Here is a 19425-nt window from a genome sequence, read left to right on the forward strand (position 1 = left end):
GCCAGCCCCCTAGAAAGATGCTTACCTGTTGGATAACTGGTTTCGGTTCACTAAAGTGTTAGAACCAGAGCAGGAACAGTGACCTTCAATTCAGCTATCACTGTGCTTTGAAATATGTTCAGTTCAGTTCAGTCGTGTCTAACTCTTTGCGACCCCATGAATCACAGCAAGCCAGGCCTCCCTGTCCATCACCAACTCCCAGAGTTTACTCAAACTCATGTCGATCAAGTCGGTGATGCCATCCAGCCATCTCATCCTCTGTCGTCCCCTTCTCCTCCTGCCCCCAATCCCTCCCAGCATCAGAGTTTTCAAATGAGTCGACTCTTCACATGAGGTGGCCAAAGTATTGGAGTTTCAGCTTTAGCATCAGTCCTTCCAGTGAACACCCAGGACTGATCTCCCTTAGAATGGACTGGTTGGATCTCCTTGCAGTCCAAGGGACTCTCATGAGTCTTCTCCAACACCACAGTTCAAAAGCGTCAATTCTTCAGCGTTCAGCTTTCTTTACAGTCCAACTCTCACATCCATACCTGACCACTGGAAAAACCATAGCCTTGACTAGATGGACCTTTATTGGCAAAGTAATGTCTCTGCTTTTGAATATGCTGTCTAGGTTGGTCATAACTTTCCTTCCAAGGAGTAAGCGTCTTTTAATTTCATGGCTGCAATCACCATCTGCAGTGATTTTGGATCCCAGAAAAACAAATTCTGACACTGTTTCCCCATCTATTTCCCATGAAGTGATGGGACCAGATGTCATGATCTTAGTTTTCTGAATGTTTAACTTTAAGCCAACTTTTTCACTCTCCTCTTTCACTTTTAGCAAGAGGCTTTTTAGTTCCTCTTCACTTTCTGCCATAAGGGTAGTGTCATCTGCATATCTGAGGTTAATGATATTTCTTCCGGCACTGGGCAATAATTGACAGATATGACATTGAAGAAAATGTTACAATGCCTGTTTGAATTTAGCCAAATTTATTAGCTTTTGTTTATTTCCCTCATGGTTAAGATTCTTAAGGCCCTTAGGCTCAAAATGTACCCGAGTTTAATTTTGCCCACAACCAAAGGTCTTCCTATAAGGAATGGTCATATAAGTTCCTATAACTTGATTTACTGTTTCTTTTTGTTTCAAGTATCTCCTACCCCCTCAAAAAAGTAAATGTTAAGTAAAGTTACTTTTAACATCAAGTAAGTCATTCTCACATTTATTGAAGGCCCAAATGAAGACTACAGGGTATAGTTGGACATTTTATTTTTTAAGACCACTGTTGGGGCCTTCCAAAAGGATGCAGAGATCAAATTATTTTAATTCCTCTCTTTTTTTGATTACTACTTTTATTGAGGCTTGCAACAGTATGGTTACTGTATCTGTATGAATCAAAAGGTTAATGTATTAAATGAACAAGTAAATAATATGCCATTAAGCTAATAAACATTAAAGAAGCAAGAGTAAAATAATATTCTAATGTAAACTCATTGTCATTTGGAGTACACACCTCAGTATAGTAAACTAGTGGGTAACATTTTTATCCTAGAGTATACTGCCAATTTTCTGAATCTATGTAATGCAATTTTTCACTTATGCTATAAGAGACCACCAGAAAGATGAAGGTAACTCATGACTCAAGGTAACTGCAAAGTTTCATAATTAACCAGTCAGTTAATTATTCAGTGATTGTGGTGCAGGGTTCTGCTAGATATTAGAACAATAAAGATGAATGAAATATACTCCTTAAGCTCTTAAGAAACTGTTACTCAGGAATTCAGAGCTTGCTAATATTTCATATGAATATTGCGATACTAGAATCTCAACAAAATGGAAGAACACAGAAAGAATTCATGGATATCTCAGGGGGAGTGTCAGAATAAATATTTAAAAATCCTGGTTCTGTCTTGAATTCAACTGTTCACATTCATGTAAATTAGAGCCTCTTGATCCTGTAATTTATTTGCCTGAATTTGTATGAGATATATGCAGTTACTGCAAGCTCTGACTTGTCCTCTACTGTGTCTATCATTTATAGAAATTTTATTAGAAATATAAGTAAAGTATAGGACTTTACATTTGCTGACATAATTCACCCTTTTCTGTGTTTGTCTTCATAATGTAGTAGTCAGGTTTAGTTTATATTCTCGATTAACGCTTGAGATTTTAAAATTCCTGGGTATTGTTGCACTGGAGGCAAGATATTTGTCTATAAGCATCATTTACTCATTTTAACTTGATAAATGTGGAATCTGATTGTGCAAAGAGAGACAGATGATTTCTGCTGTGGAGCTAAGAAGATGAATAGCTGTATAACCTGTTTCTTCCAGGCACAGATAGCAGGTATTCACAGATTCTGATAGAATTTTTACTTAAGTACTTTACCCGTGCTGGTTTGCAGTCTGTGTTCAGCTTGTGAAGCTGATATGTGTTCAGTGTGTTCAGCTTGTGACGCTGATATGTGTTCAGTGTAGTATCGCCATCATTTTACATATGAAAGCATCTCCTCATATTCAGGATGAACCTGTTGCCCAATTGTGAGCTTTCTAAAGAATACTTTCTTTTGCTGTTTGTTGGATCCCTTTTCCGTTGCTTTGGCATAATCTTGAGGAAAGCATCTGTGTTGTTGGCCTTGGCATAACCCGGACAAGCCTGTGGTTGGTCTTAAGCATCACAGCTCTTAGTGTGCCTGGAATTTTGTGCTCAAATTTGTTAGTTGAAAAAGGGTTGGGAACCGAAAGTTAAAGATACATAAAATGTTAATTTTTTTCTCCTTTTGTTTTGCACATAGTGATAGATAGCATTACATTAAATTATGTGGTAGAGGAAATTTAGGTAATATGTATTTACATATGAAGAAACCTCCTCACTTCATTTTCAAGGGCAGAAAACTACTTTGCTGATTAAGTGATGTTAATTCCTGTGTGTGTCTTTGTCTTGCTGTTTAACTTCTTTCTGTTTCTAATGAGTTTCCTTTGATCATTTGCCTTGTTCTAAGATTGCCTTTGACAAGCTCTGTCCCTCTTATTGAATATCTTTGCGAGTTTTGCTTACAGTTTATTAGTCCCCCTTTCTAGTTCATGTCCTTGCTGACACTTTCCCCACTATTTGTGATTACGGTTTTGGCTACTTATTTTCCTCATCCTTGGCTGTGTGGGTTTTGCTGGTCTCAGTTTTTGCAGTGCATTTTCAGTTTGTTGCTACTCCTGAGGAAATCCTCAGCTATCCTGAATTCTAGCTGGCAGGCCTGTGTGCATGTGTGCAGACATGTCTTTATAGCTAGAAGTTGTGTTAAAAGTAGCTTTTGTCATGTAAGTTTCCTTTTTCATAATTGGGGCAAGAGTAACAATTAAGTTTATAGCATTTACTTTCTAAATCATTAAAATGGAGTCCATGATCTAACACGTAAAAGATGTCTTAGTTAGAAACCTTGTTTGAACCAAAGGTCAATAAGCAGTGTTTCTAAAATGTTATAAAGTGTTAATAAAGTGATTCTAAACACATGTTTGCAGTAAGGAGGAGAGTATTTGAGGGTCAGTTTAATTGTATACTTTCATGTACTGGTTGTTGATGGGACATGAGAGAGAGTTTTCCATGTGGAAGAGAAGTTCTGTCCCTTTGTAGAAACTGCTCGTTAAGTCACCAGTTTGCCAAATGCAGTGGTAATGATCTTATTTGACACAGTTGATCACTCTCTCTGTTGACGCACTTTCCTCCCATACTTTTCAGACTTCTCCTTGTTTGTTTTCTACCACATTATAGCTTTCTACTTTTCTTTAACTCATTTCCCCAACCTGCAAATCAAAACCTAAAGTTGAAATTGATGAAACTGAAATGTCCCAGCCAGTTCTTGGACCTCTTCTCTCTCTCTCTCTTCTCTTCTCTTGATGATCATCTGAGATTTGGTTTTTACATGCAATTGCTATGGTAATCTCTTTCTTGATCTAGGGTCTCCTATATCCAATTTCCTTTTCTACTTCTTTGGATAAGGATCAATAATAGATATTTCCAACTTAACATCTCTAAAACTGAACTCCTGATCTTTCTTCCCAAACCTGTTTCCTCTGTTTATCCTTATTTATTTTCCATCTTAATAAATGACTGTCAGCTTTTAAATTGCCCTGGTCAGAAATCCTGGAGTCAGTCTTGCCTCCTCCCTTTCTTTAGTAGTGATTTCTGTCTTGTCTTTTCATAGTTGTGTCCCCAGTACCAGCAAGTCCTTAGTAGACATCACTAACAGGCTTGGAAGGAATGAAATGCATAACCTAATGAACAGAGAGGGTCTGATGCCCAAAGATAGAGCCTTTATTTAACTTAGGATGCTCCTAGGAGGAGGGCAGAAACTCCTGTTTTCTTACCCTCTTCAGTTATCAGTTCTGGGGTGAGGTAGCTTTTGTCTGCCTTTGAAACTGTTAGTATGGCATAGTTAATGCAAATTAATGGAGATCATATATGCTATGTAATTGGAACATTGAGCAGAACATGATGATTAATTCCTTATGATGAATATCACAATTTCATTATTTCCTGGGGTTTCTGTTAATATCCTAGCATTCAATAACTAATTTTTTAAATGAATGTGTGATTCTTAATGTACATTTCATTTTTAAAAGCAGAATTTATTCTAGTCTCCTGTGAAATTTGTTTCTCTCCTTGCATTTCATGTGTCTGTTAATACTCCCACTTCCTATCTTGTTGAGAAACAAAGGTGGGAGAACTTGCAAATTCTTTTATTTGGTCTCAACCATATGTTCACCCAGCCATCACATGTTTTAGAAAGGTTGCTCAAGACCTCCTCATTGCTCACTGAGGTTACCACTATGATAGCTTTATTTCCCTGCCGTGCTGTGTGGCATGTGGGATCTTAGTTCCATGACCAGGGATTGAACCTGTGGCCCTTGTATTGGAAGCTCTGTGTCTCAACCATTGGACCACTAGGGGAATTCTAAGATCACTTCTTCACTTAATCTGTTACCTCTGTTATTTCCTCTCCTCTGCATGAAATCCTTTATGATTCTCCCTATTTCCAGCTGAACCAGTACTCTCTGATTTGGCCTAGGAGGCTGTGCTTCATCTGTCTGGCCTCATCTTTAATGAGTCCTTCCCCTGCACTCCCACTTCCTACCTTTACAGACTGCTCAGAAAATCTGAATTCCTTGTGATTCAACAGAATGCCCCAGGGCTGAACACCTTGGTCTTCCCCTTCATCTGGCTGCCTGTCTTCCGATTAATCCTTGAGAGAGTCAGTTCTGTTCCTCAGCTGTCCTTGTTTTTGTTACTGTCTCAATATGCTCACATAGTATATTCTCATAAATCTGTTAGAGTGAATTTATGTTATTGTACCTACTTACCTTCACTAGTTCCTGAGCCTTCTCTACTGTCTGTAGAAATTTATTTATATGCTGGTATGCTGTATCAGTGTGAAATCATGTGGTAAAACAGGTCCAAATATCTCAATGTATGTATTAAAAACCTAGAAGGAACTCTTTGGTCTTTACCTTGATTATAGTTTTTCATCTGTAAGAAAATAAATCAATACATTTTACTGTATGTAGACATATATTTACAGGATATAAATTAATCAAAGAGTGGGTATAGGTCATGATAATGGTAAATTACCATTAGAATTGGGAAGGGATCTTAAAGAATTAAATTCATTATTTCAGTTTGTCAATTTCCTATTTTTCCTTTTACGGGAAATTGCCTTTGAAGTGTTCCTGGAAGCAATTTGGATGATCCTTTCCCTTTCTCCTCAATTGGTGCTAATATTGTTCTATACATATTGACTTTCCATTTAGGTGATATTTGCTGCTAATTTTTAGGTTGTATATTTTTGCTGCTTTCTTTGGGTTGTCTGTAATTTGCATCTTTTCTGGAAACCTGGTGACTAATGCTAATTTAATTTCTCTGTACGTAGAGAAACATGATTCGTATGCTGCTTGAGATCTTTTATAATGCTGAAAAAAATTTGTGGGTACTGGGTAATGACTGGCAAGGAAGTGCAAAGAAAGCCTTTTAAACTTGACTTTTTGACATGAACTGTTTACAGCTGAGTGAACATGTACTGAAAGGTAGACTCTGTTTTAAGTTTTTCTTTTCTTTTTTCTAAATATGTTTTTCTTTTCCCTCTCTTTCAGGTTTTGACAGTAGAGGCATGCTGGCTAGATTTTAGTGTTTAGATATCAAACAGAACAATTACAATATATTTCAACCAGCTGGAACTCAGACCCCTGTTGGTGTTTTAATCCCAAAATGGCATTCTAAATTCATATAAACCTTGCCTTAAGGGATGGAGAAAGGACAATTTAGAGAACAGCATGAGGTTAAACATATTGATCAGTAGGCTAGTCTTTCTTGTTGGCTTTTGGTAGAATGCAGACTTAGAAAAATAACCATCAACAACAACGAAGAATTCTTTGCTTCCCTAGAAACTACCTCCTTTGTTTTCATTATATAGATTTTTGATAATGAAAGATACAATTCAGCCAGTGATTTAAAAAAACAAAAACAAAAAACGATATCCAAGTTGAAAGTTGGAGTTCCAGGGTAAAAGTTGAGAAAATATGAGTTTTTAATTTTTAGCTCAGTTGGCCATGTTATTTCTTTATGTCTTCTTAATAAACATAACATACAGTAGGTCTGAATTTTTGTCAAAGTGCAGGGACCAGTGCCTGGTCAGTTAAGTAACTAAGTAAGTAAGTAATTAAGTGTTAGTCACTCAGTCGTGCTCTACTCTTTGCGACCCCATGGACTACAGCCCACCAGGCTCCTCTGTCCATAAGATTTTCCAGGCAAGGATACTGGAGTGGATTGCCATTTCCTTCTCCAGGGGATCTTCCCAACCCAGGGATCAAACCAGTAATTAGCCTTGCAATGTTCATAATACAGTTTTTGGTTATAGCAACCCCATTAACTAAATTTATGCCTTAGTTAATTCTTACTGACTTAAAGTCTTTGGGTTTCTCTTGATGAATAGGAAGTTATTTTATTATCCTAGTTTAGGTAAGTGTTATCTAAGGATATTTATAGTTTTTCAACTAATGTGTGTTCAGTTTATGTCTTGTGTGCATGGAATGATATTTTTGGACAAGAACTTAACTTTTGGTTGGAGTGAATTAAAAACTCCTCTGAAAATATATTTCTTGTATAATTTAGAATTGACTAAAGTATTTTACATTCAAATTATCGTTTTAATAGACTCACCTGTGAAGGAAGATATTTGATAATACTTGGAACACAGCCTTGATGTCTCAGTTCTAGTACTCCTTTTTAAATGTCTGATCCAAGTCTAAGTCTTGCTGTGTAATTTATTATAGGTAGCGTGTATGCAGCTCATCAATGCCCTTGTTACATCTCCTGATGACTTGGACTTCAGGCTTCACATCAGAAATGAATTTATGCGTTGTGGATTGAAAGAGATATTGCCAGTAAGTGCCCTGCAGTCTCCTTATTAATATTTAAATTAGAGATGTACTTGAGTAGGGGGAAATTTAGATAAATTACTTTCAAGAATAATTTATCTGTGGGGAAAAAAGGCTTGAGTATAAAATCTATTTTTGAAATACAGACGATAAGTTTTGATTATTAGTTAACACTTTAAGTCTTTGAATGCTATAAATCAAGTTGAGTGGTTCATTTATTGTTTATATTTTTCATTAATTTTGTGTATTATTAAAACCAAACAGTTCCTTATAATTTCTATTTAATATCTGTAGAATTTAAAACATATTAAGAATGATGGCTTGGATATCCAACTTAAAGTCTTTGATGAGCATAAGGAAGAAGATTTGATGGAGTTCTCCCATCGCCTCGAAGATATTAGAGCTGAATTTGAATATCCTTTTGTGTGATGTCCAATCAAATATGTATTAATTACTAATAATTACTGCTAAATCTTAAACAGTCAGCCCCTAACCCTAAAATATTAAACTTCAGAAGCCATTTCTAGGTAAACGTTATAAAATCAAAACTTTATTGAATCAGAGGGATGTTTGTGTAAACATTTTTATTAGTTTATATGTGTTTTTATGAAAACATGCTTATATAAATGAATGTGGCACCTTAAATCTGGATGCTGTAGGCCTCTTAATGTGTACCTGCGCAGTCTGTTCTTTCTGTTTGGAGCCCCCCTGCCCAGTGCTTTCCCGCCTTAGGAGGAGGCCCCTTAGCCTGCTGGTTATTTCTGCCCTGTACCTTGCGTGTATTTTCTTAGGAGCCTTTGCTGGCTGTGTGCATCTGCAGATGTCTGTGTTTGTCCAGAAATGAGCCACATATCTGTCTTGCACGGGGGAGCACCACGGTAGGTAATGCCTGGCACCAGCTCTCTCGGTCATGGCTGCCCCAGAACCCAGTGCAGCCTTTGTGACCTGCTCTCCACCACTTTCTGCCAGAGCGTCTTTGCTCAAGAGAGTAAGATTGGTTAGAGTAGACTGTGGAGGAGAAGCCAGAAAGTATCAGGTGAAGTTATCATTTGCACAGTTTCCCTCTGTATTTTATTATATGCTTAGTCTATACGATACCTATTTTAGAGTAAGACAGTAATCTTTTGAGGCCTTACACAGCAGATTCCGTGTCACATTACTGCAGTTATTTGGTGTAGAGGATAAATAAATCCACATATTCCTTAATCAATTTACTGAAGTCAATGATCTTTACAACATGGTGTGGAACACAGTTAAGGAAACCAGAGCAGAGGGATATTTCATTTCAATTCTGCAGCATCTTTTGCTGATTCGAAATGATTATTTTATAAGGTAAGAGGAAGCTATATTCTAATATTTTCTTTCACTAATAAAATTATATTGTGAAATTCACCAGCTGTTTGATTTGAGCATGCACATATTTTTAAGATTTCTTTCTTTCATAGTATTAATTCATAGTATGCAGTGTTTCCTATGGGCATATATTTAGATAGATGATGGTATAAAATGATACTACTATTACTTTTTAAGCTCTAGCAGATTCTTGGTTACAACTTTTCATCTGAATAAAAATAAGAACTAGCAACAAATTTACTTATTACTAATTTATTGCATGATAGATAATATTTTCTGGTTAGTCCTTAGGCAGTAGGAATGGTGTTGATAAGTTTCTTTTCATACGTTATAAAAAAGATACTAAAACATCACTTTTATTAGTGTTTAAGTAGGGCTTCCCTGGTGGCTCAGAGGTTAAAGCTTCTGCCTCCAATGTGGGAGACCCGGGTTCGATCCCTGGGTCGGGAAGATCCCCTGGAGAAGGAAATGGTAACCCACTCCAGTATTCTTGCCTGGAGAATCCCATGGACAGAGAAGCCTCATAGGCTACAGTCCATGGGGTTGCAAAGAGTTGGACACGACTGAGCGACTTCACTTTTAAGAAGCTAGAAAGTTCCTTAATAGTACAGTTAAGTTTAATGTTGCTAATGTATCAGAAAGCTAGACCAATAACTTTTGAAGTCATTTGATTATACCTTAGACATCTTAAGCTCAACAAATTGTTTAAAGAAATTAACTGTTATCCATATCTGCCTGTAGTTGTATGGGTTTCCCAGGTGGATCAGTGGTAAAGAATCCACCTGTCAATGCAGGAGACTCAAGAGATGTAGGTTTGATCCATGGTTTGATCCTGGCATAGGAAATGGCAACCCACTCCAGTATTTTGCTTGGAAAACTCCATGGTCAGAGGAGCTTAGCAGGCTACATACATGTCCATGGGGTCACAAAGAGTCAGACACGACTGAGTGACTGAGCACCGCCATCTGTAGTTATATATGGATAGCAGCACTGAAGCTGCTCTATTGTTAAGAAGATTGAAATGGTAACACGAGTGAGACTCCTAGCTAGATATGGTGTATGCTCAGTAAATATTCTCTATACCCTCTTTCCTTTTTTATTACTGTTTTATGAAGGAAGCTAAGATCTTTTGAGTATGAAGCCATTTTGGCCACCTTTAACTTTGCTGAAATTTTTTTCTCAAATACTGTGGATAGTATGTCTTTTCTTACTCTGATTTCAAGTAGGAGTTGTTAGTTTCATTCAGGGTGTGTCCTCTGGGTGATGTCAGAGGGAGTAATTTAGGTTTTTGATGTACCTAACAAGTGAAGAGAAATCTAAACAAGGTAAAACTTTAGGTTGAGATGAGTATGACCACCTGCCCTACCTCATTCCTTTGTAGAATCGGTAAATCCCAAGGTCTTCTAAAATATGAGTCAGGAACCTGTTTGAGGCTTCATTTGCTTGTTTCTCATACTTTATTAAAATAAGACAGTTTATTGAACCACTCTATAAATGCTAGATAAAAAATACTAATACTTGATTACATAAGATTTTTGAGAATCATGCTGCTGCTGCTGTTAAGTCGCTTCAGTCGTGTCCGATTCTGTGCGACCCCATAGATGGCAGCCTACCAGGTTCCCCTGTCCCTGGGATTCTGCAGGCAAGAATACTGGAGTGGGTTGCCATTTCCTTCTCCAATGCATGCATGCATGCTAAGTCGCTTCAGTCGTGTCTGACTCTGTGCGACCCCATGGACAGCAGACCACCAGGCTCCTCTGTCCATGGAATTCTCTAGGCAAGAGTACTTGAGTGGGTTGCCATTTCATTGTACTCTTCTGAAAATTTAAAAGTAAACTTGAAACTTTTACTCATTCTAAAGTAACCCCATCCTTTTCTTGATCTCTGTATTTTCCAAGAATTTAAGACTGTTCATTGCTTTTGAAGGTTTGAATGTGTCTATAGTGTGGAAAAGGGCTTCTCTGGTGGCTTAGTGGTAAAGAATCTGCCAGCAATGCAGGAGCCTCACAAGACGTGGGTTTGATCCCTGGGTCGGGAAGATCCCTTGGAGGAGGGCTTGGCAACCCACTTCAATATTCTTGGCTGAAGAATTCCATGCATGAGAGCCTGGCAGACTACAGTCCACAGGGTCACAAAGAGTTGGACTACCCCTGAAGTGACTTAGCACACACGCATAGTGCTGCGAAGGAGGTTATTTCTTACTTAGGATCCTAGTCCCTTATATCTGTGCTCTAGGGGACATGTGGTTTTTAAACCTCAGAACAGATTAAAAAGCACAACTTTTGTGGGGAATGCTCAGGCAAGCCTATCACTTTAGTAGAATCAACTGTCTAGAGAAATACTACATTGTAGTGTTACTGAAAATACAAGTCTGTGTCTGACTCACAGTGAGGCCAAACAACACTAAGACATTGGAGTTTGGAACAGAGAAGAGTTTACTGCAGAGCCAGGCAAGAAGATGGGTAGCTCATGCTTTAAAAATCCCAAATTCCCCCAACGCTTTCAACAAAGCCCTTTTATAGGAAAGGTGGGTAGGGGCGTGGTTAGTTGGTACAGACTTCCTGGTGTGAAATCCTTGTTCTTGAAGTCAGGTCACATTCAGGTGACGATGTTCCTGTAAATCTCTACCAAACAAATGCTCTTCTCTGTCCTGACAACAAGCACCAAGTCCCAGGGCACAGCTCTCACCCTCCAAAGCCCAGGTCCTGGCCAAGAGGAGGCCCACCTCGGTTGGCAGCTCCCTCAGGGTCAGGTTCCCAGACTCAATCAGGACGTCATCGCTGAGGAGCCCAGTGCCCAGGATCCAACTGGCCCTCCGTTCCTCAGGCCCCCAAAAGGGGGCAGGAGGCAGGGCCCATAGTCTGTGGCCCAGGCGGACGGCCGCCGCTCTCCGCTCACAGAAACAGAGGTTGCAGAGCGGTTCCCCAGCGCCTCAAGGCCCCGGCTTGTGGGTGGCCGTGGGGAAGCCTCCGGAGCCTCCGTGACGCACCTCTGGCCTCCTCCCTGGGTGCCCAGCTCACCCGCTGGTCCCAGGCCAGGGAACGGGCGGGAGGGCGCTGGCGGAGGCCAGGGTCTGCTCTTCCCTGACTCCCCTTCATGGCCGCGCCCCACTCTTGGTTAACCACCCCACCCACCGTGGCTTCCTGACAGGTGGTCGCCTGTGGGCGGGGCCCACTGTAGCACCAACCAATGACTGAGTGGGACCTGTTGCCAAGTAACGGGCAGAGTAGTGTTGCCCAGCAAGGGCTCCATGCTAAGGGCTGCCCTCGCTGTGCTCTGTCATAGTAGCATTATCAAAGTGATATTAGTGAGCCATAGAAGTTCCCCTCCTTTCCTCAGTTTTTCAGTATCACCTTTGAAGTTTGATAATCATCTGTGTTCCCTTCTTCCTTGGCTCTTTCAGCCGAGGCCCTTGGTATTCATTCCAGATGTGGTTGCTATGAAGGCAGAGTTCTTCCTGTGACTGTTTAGTAAAGATCCCATTGGTTCTTTCCCATGGACCAAAATTCTCACTTATTTATTACTGTTTGTTGTTGTTTATTCTTCTTTTAAAAATTATTTATTTTATAAAGGATAATTGCTTTACAGAATTTGTTGTTTTCCGTTAAACCTCAACAAGAATCAGCCATAGGTGTACATATACACCCTCCTTTTTGAATCTCCCTCCCATCTCCCTCCCCATCCCACCCCGTAGGTTGTTTATTCTTATAGTGGGAATATACTTATTACAGGATAGAGTCAGAATTATGGTCATTTACATAATACTTTTGCTATATTCTGTAAAATTTTTTTGTTATTTACCTTTTAGTTCACATACAGTAAATTTTACTTTTTGCTGTGCAGTCCTATGTACCTTGTTCTTTTGGGTTTACCTCTTCATTTGTTTTGGTTTTGCTATCTCAAATGGACCTGGATTTTACCTTTCAGAGGTCTTCAGTTTTCTGGACATTTTCACTTGAACATTTAGAATTAATATTGATAATTAATAAAATTTTTAAAGCTTTTAATAAGTTATTTTTCATTGTAGACTGCAAAATATTATCACTTAAAAGAATTCAATCTATGAATTTAAATCTTTGCTTAATTTTGCTTTTGGGACAAAAGGAAATTTTACTGAAATGGAACTCAGTTGGAAAGTAAACAGCAAAGGCCCCACGAAAAATCAAATGCAGCAAGATAATTGGAAGGTGAATAGAAGATCAAATTCAATTCTCTAGCAAATTATTGATGGCTTATTGTGTGCAAAATAGCATGTGAATTGAATATGCATGGAGATAATTTCTGATTTTGGTAAAAAAACTGCAGAGAAAGTGAAGGTGACTTCAAAATATTCTCCAACAAAAATGACATTTTGTTAGTGAAGTAATGAAATTTATATTTATTCCTTAATTAGGTTGTTTACATATTCCTCTGACATATTCACTACCTTACTAATATCTCACATCGAGATTATTTTCTAGATTAACGTTTATAGAATCCATAAGTATATTGTTCTTTACTTGTATTGCCTTGCTGAAAGAGTTTCTGCATCAATTTTCATCTGCATTATAAATGAGCTCATAATTTAGAATGGTGGAACTGAGAAAGCATTTAATGAAATTATGGTTTTAAAAAAATGACACAAAATAACTTGTGTTAACTTAAGAAATGTTTTATTAAAATAGCATCAAGATGACATTAAGTAAGAGTAAAAAAGGGACAGAATGTGTCATCTCAATTTTTAAATGTGATAGAAATGTGTGCAATTTATATATTAATACCTCAAATGTAAATGTGGTTATTATAGCTAAGATATTAGCTAGGAGATTATTTCTTTGAAAGAAGTTGAGAAAATTGAGGAAAGCAATGATTATGCCTTCTTGCCTTGATCTGTACCTAAGAATACTCGCTTGAATACTGTTACTCTATGACAGTTAATGAACATTTTCTTATTTGCTAATGTTGAACTCTAGTTTATTTTATTCAGTGTAATGAATGGTTTATTGGGTGTAAGTAAGTAGATCCAGAGCAGCAGATCATAGTTTACAGGGATGGAAAGCTGAAGTTGCTGAGGTTCCATCACATAGTGAGAAGGAGGTGGAGAGGAAAAACTGTGCAAAATGTCATTGAGAAGAAGTAAGTCTTCCTGGGTGGTTGGGATGGAGGCCTGTGCCCCCTGCCCCTGCCCATAACTGTAGTTTGGTTTTGTTTGTAGAATCTTCTGGATACTTTTTTTGCATTTGTTGGCTTGAGTTGTTTCAAAGGATGTTCTTTAACTTGTTACTCATACAGGTGGACTGAACTTAATTGTAGTTACAAATGAAGCCTGCTTGAGGATTTTAATTAAATTTAAACATTGGAGAAAAATTGTTAAACTGAATTTTTCTAGCTTTCTTTTAAGTAAAAAATATTCTTTTGATAGTGTTTATAATACACAGTATTCCAAAAATTGTAAAAACAGTGAACTGTATGGTTTTAAGAAACTTTCAGATAATTTTTTAGAAAATATGTCTTCTGATTTGTAAAATAAAATGAGTTAATGGTAACCCTTTAGTACAGTGTAGTGATAGGCTGATGATCTCTGCAGAGGACTGTGTTTAATCATGTATCAGTATCACTTCATTTGAATATTCTCTTTTTCACTGCCTACTAATTAAGTCAAGGTTCTGACTTTCATAAGAAGATGATCTTTAACACACACTGTATTTATAACTAAAAGATTATGAAAACATTAATGTGTTAAAATAATTAGAAGGAAAGTGACATTTGTATTTACTCTCACTCCCATGTTAAGTCTGTTATATCAACTGTTAAAACTGTGCAGTAGTATATTATTGAACTGGAAATCAAGCTACCGAATGAAATAGCTTTGTTTTGATGTAAAGTTACACTGATAAATTGAGTGTACCTTTATTCTTTTCCTTGGTTCTAGGCAACAGTACTTCAAATTAATTGATGAGTGTGTATCTCAGATTGTACTGCATAGAGATGGGATGGATCCAGACTTCACGTATCGAAAAAGACTAGATTTAGATTTAAGTCAGTTTGTTGGTGAGTGTGTCTCTGTTATTAAAATGGAAATACCTTCTGTCCCTTACCCATGGGTTAGCGCTAGAGTGTTGTTTCTTGCAAAGTGGACTCTGGAGGGTCCTGGATACCCTTTCAGAAGGTCCTACTAGTCAAATCTATTGTCACAATAGTACTGGAACCTTGTTTGCCTTTTTCACTGTCTTGATATTTGCAGAATAACATTGAGAAAACTGCTGGCATGTTGTTGTAAAGCAAGGCAGTGGCACCAAACCCCAGGAGCCCTGGGGTTCTTTGGTAAAACAAAAGAAACGAAACTGCTATTTTTTACTCAAGAATGTCCTTGATAAAGAACTAAAAAATAATAATTTTATTAGACATTTACCTTTGTATATACTGTGTGAGTATATTCTGTGTGAATATATTCAAAATTCAATATATTGTATTTGTGAGTCACTTGTGCTGCAAACCGGAGTCCACAAGGAAGTACTTGTGTAATTGTCTGAGTTGCCAGCTGAGATGCCTGCCTTTTTTTTTTCCTTTTAATCTTTGAAAAAATGATTGTTATACAAATTGTGGCTACTTAGATGTGAGTGTTTGGCACACACTTTCCTAAAAATTAAATGAAGATGATAGACTATATAAAATCCAAGCATTTATATAAAAATTTGAGTTTGGAAAACTTGCATTTGCTACTGTCCTCTTGTCAGCTTTGCAGTGCTAAATTTTTTTTCTGATGAGATTAGTGGTGATATTACCCTATATGATTATTTTGACATTGTATGATGAGATGTATCACCATTTGAAGGATCTGTATGACTCTGTAAACCACTCTTTCCCAGATGACCAGGGCTTGATGTGTCTAAATGATTTAAAAGTAAGAGAGTGCAAAACAGTCTTTGAAATGATATGTGATTCCACATGGTAACTAATGTTTAAGAAGTTACCATATGTCAAATCTTGATTTAATATTCAAAGAGTATTATTTGCATGAAGTTGTTTTTTTCCTCATAAAATATTTGAGTTCAGGAAGAAGTGTGGGATGTACAGAATGAGAAAGTAGTAGATAATACTAATGACACTGATAAAGCAAATACTTGTTTCTCTCCCTAAGAGAGAAGAAATTAGAAGTTCCTGGGGGTGGGAGGGACATAGAAATAAAGGAAAAGATTCTCTAAATAGGTAGCAAACTAAAATATGGAGTGATTTTGAATAGTGTCTGAAGAGAAAGTTTTTCTACCTGGACATTTGGAATATTTTTCTTGAGTAGGTGAGAGGTTTTGACATTGAATTCTTGAGAAGGAAATAAAATCTTTGAATACTTATTGGCTATATAAGTGAAATTAGTTACATAGTTAAAGAAATTTATTGTTTATTGATTATAAAAGTTTCAAATAAATTTATAGACACAATGCCAAAGACTTAAATACAGAAGAGTGTCACTGTGTTAACATGTTTAGATGGGAGACAGATGTTGGAAAGTATAGGGCACAGATAACATACTAAGGTGGGATTCAAGAGATGCTGTCTGTGTAACAAAAATCAGAGGATTAAGTATTAATTTAGTGCTACAGAGCCAGCCAAATGAACAAAAAATTATAGAGAATTGGGATTATACAGGAAAGTGTTTTCTTAGGAAGTTATCCATAATGCCTTACATACTTAAATCAAGAAATAATTGTGTACATACTGTATTTAGAGTTAAGAAGCTAACCACCAAAGTAATCTAATATAGAAAGAGCTGTGAGTGGTCCCACTTAGGAAGCGGGACTAGTTTTGGATGTAGTGATTTGGTTGATTCTTGTTTCTCATAAATTGTTTTGTAGTATGTTTTATTAAACAATGTTCATTGTTACTTTCATTAAAAAAGAAAGAAGGGATATAGTAAATCATGAGACATCCATATGAATTACTTTTCCTGTGAAGTATCCCGTCAGGTGGATTCCTATCAGAGCTTTTTAATCTATTATTAGTGGATATTTAAGTTATTTACAGTTTTTTGCTAACAGTATTTTAATGAATATTCTTACTTAAAAGCAGAGTCCTAAAAATAGAATTACTGGGTGAAAGAAAGTATTTAAGTGTTTGTACATATTGCATAGTTTCTTATTAGCAAAGTTCCTTAATTATACTTCCAACTGCTTTTAGGAGAGTTGGGTTCCCCATGCTATCTCCAGTACTTGGCATTAGGGATTATTTAATCTTTGTTTATTTCTAATTAAATATTTTTATGTTTTCATATTATTAGGAAAATTCAATTATCCATTCTTATGACTTATCCATTTTTAGATTTTTATTCCTAATTTTATGCTTATTGCTATTGTACATTTTCCCCATTTGTATTGGCTCTCATCTTCTCCTTTTCCTTCAAAATATGAACTGAGGATAGCAACCTTTGGGTGTTATATGTACAGTTGAACTCTCCCTTTTGCTTAACACAAGGTTAAAATTGTAGTTGGCTTTATCTTTCCTCTTATATTTTATGACCTTGGTATCATGCTTAGAAAATCATTCTCCATTCCAACATTATATATTTCTCCATTTTGTTTATTACTGACATTATTTCTAATTTTTCTCTGTAATTTTTTTTTCTTTGTAAACTTTTAAAGTAACAGTGAATTTAAGAAAAATTTTGTCATTGCAATTTTAGATATTTGCATAGATGAAGCAAAACTAGAAGGGTTTGAAGAGAAAGCATCAGAACTTAACAAGAAAGTAAGTAGTTTGACTAACTTTGCAAGACTACAGGGGGGCTCCTGCAGCTATATTTCTGCCTCAGGGACTCTGTGTTCTTCCAATTTCCTTCTTTACTTCCTTTGGGTGTTTGCACAAATGCCATCCTCTGAGGACTTCCTATTTAAACCTTTAAACTCCTTACTCCCAACTCTGACCTTCCCTATGCTTCTGTCCTTGTTTTTCTACTGTTGTATTTATCACCATTTGACGTGCTACATCATTTATGTATCTGTGTGAGTATATGCAAATGTCTTGTCTGTAATAAAATTTATGAAGGATTTTTGTTAGCTTTATTCACTATCATGGCACCTAAAACAATTCCTGGACTGAAAACTAAACATATTTTTTGAATGAGTGAATAAATAAATGATTGACAGTATATAGAATCAGAATTTTAAGGTTGGAGTATTTCTCAAGGCCTCAGATAATTTAGGCCCTTAAGATTGAAATTATATCTAAAAATTTTAAGAGAAAGTTTAACTTGGTTTTGGTTTTGATTAAAGTTGCTTCATAAGACTAAGTGGAACCATTTAAAGTTGTCTTTTTCATAGGTCATAAGTATTGGATGTTAGCAGTTTCATGTGTTTCTGTCCCAGGAGTGTTGTTGACCATCCAGCCGTACCCCCCTTTTCTTTAAGTTAGTGTATTATGCTTTTGTCTCTACTTAGTGGGTACCTATTACACTTGTTCTTTGATCTTAAAATTTTATTTTTAAATTTTATTATCTTTTGTTGTTGGATTCTTCACATTTTAAGTAGTTTACTCTGATTTTGAATTCTTGGGGCTGGTTCCTTTCATTGGAGGAATCATGGCAGTAACTGCTACCACTGCTTCAATGAACATTGTACTCAAGGAACATTTAGACCGAGTTAGGCACCATGCCAGTGAGTCTACATTTTTGATGTGTCAAGCCCTAAATGAACCTTGAGAGAATTGTACATTTTTAATAGACTTTTAAGATAGAACATCTTGAGTGAAAGAGTGAGTGAAGTCGCTCAGTCGTGTCCGACTCTTTGCGACCCCGTGGACTGTAGCCCACCGGGCTCCTCTGACCATGGGATTCTCCAGGCAAGAATACTGGAGTGGGTTGCCATTTCCTTCTCCAGGGGATCTTTCCGAGCCAGGGATCGAACCCAGGTCTCCCGCATTGCAGGAAGATGCTTTAGAACATGTTAGGGCTTCCCTTATAGTTCAGTTGGTAAAGAATCCGCCTGCAATGCAGGAGAGGCCAGTTCAGTTCCTGGGTCAGGAAGATCCACTGGAGAAGGGATAAGCTACCCACTCCAGTATTCTTGGACTTCCCCTTGTGGCTCAGCGGGTAAAGAATCTGCCTACATTGTGTGAGACCTGAGTTCCATCCCTGGGTTGGGAAGATTTCCTGGAGAAGCAAAAGGCTACCCACTCTAGTATTCTGGTCTAGAGAATTCCATGGACTGTATAGTCCACGGGATTGCAAAGAGTTGTACATGACTGACTGACTTTCACTTTCACATGGAGAACTTTGTAAGTGCCCTAAGACATCCTAAGTTTCGCCAAATACTTAGAGAATATTATCTCCCAGGCCTTTGGCTGCAGGCTCGGATTACAGCTGAGGATATTAACATCGCCATTTTTGCAAAGTGACTTAGTTAATGGGGGAAACAAAGTAATAGATACTTTAAATTACGTGTCATAAGTGTTCTAGTTGATAGATGTTTGTGTTGTATGGTGACCTCTCACCCGCTGACTCTGTATTCCAAGCTCAGTAAATAATACTTCCACTCACTGCAGGAAGGGAGTAGCACGCTTTCAAGTTATTTGGTTTGAATGAATCTCAGATAGTTTAAATTGGCTTTTATAATCATTTTTTTTTTGGTTTACAGTATTTGAATATGATAACTTTCTCAAAACACTGTTTTAAAATTGTAAGCTTTTAATGTAAAT

The 19425-nt window shown here is 37.2% G+C and overlaps 1 protein-coding gene across 12 annotated transcripts in view; it reads left to right on the forward strand.

The window, feature by feature from the left end:
- Window positions 1-19425, forward strand: part of DIAPH3 (diaphanous related formin 3) — a 571991-nt gene that overhangs the window by 192376 nt on the left and 360190 nt on the right. For all 12 annotated transcript variants that reach the window (XM_055541934.1, XM_055541925.1, XM_055541924.1 and 9 more), the window contains 5 exons: window positions 7303-7413; window positions 7702-7820; window positions 8623-8739; window positions 14672-14790; window positions 17417-17481. In XM_055541934.1, the coding sequence (XP_055397909.1) occupies window positions 7303-7413; window positions 7702-7820; window positions 8623-8739; window positions 14672-14790; window positions 17417-17481 (531 nt within the window). The remainder of the gene's footprint in view (window positions 1-7302; window positions 7414-7701; window positions 7821-8622; window positions 8740-14671; window positions 14791-17416; window positions 17482-19425) is intronic.

Source organism: Bubalus kerabau, chromosome 12 (genome assembly GCF_029407905.1).
Source record: "Bubalus kerabau isolate K-KA32 ecotype Philippines breed swamp buffalo chromosome 12, PCC_UOA_SB_1v2, whole genome shotgun sequence".
NCBI lineage: Eukaryota > Metazoa > Chordata > Mammalia > Artiodactyla > Bovidae > Bubalus > Bubalus kerabau.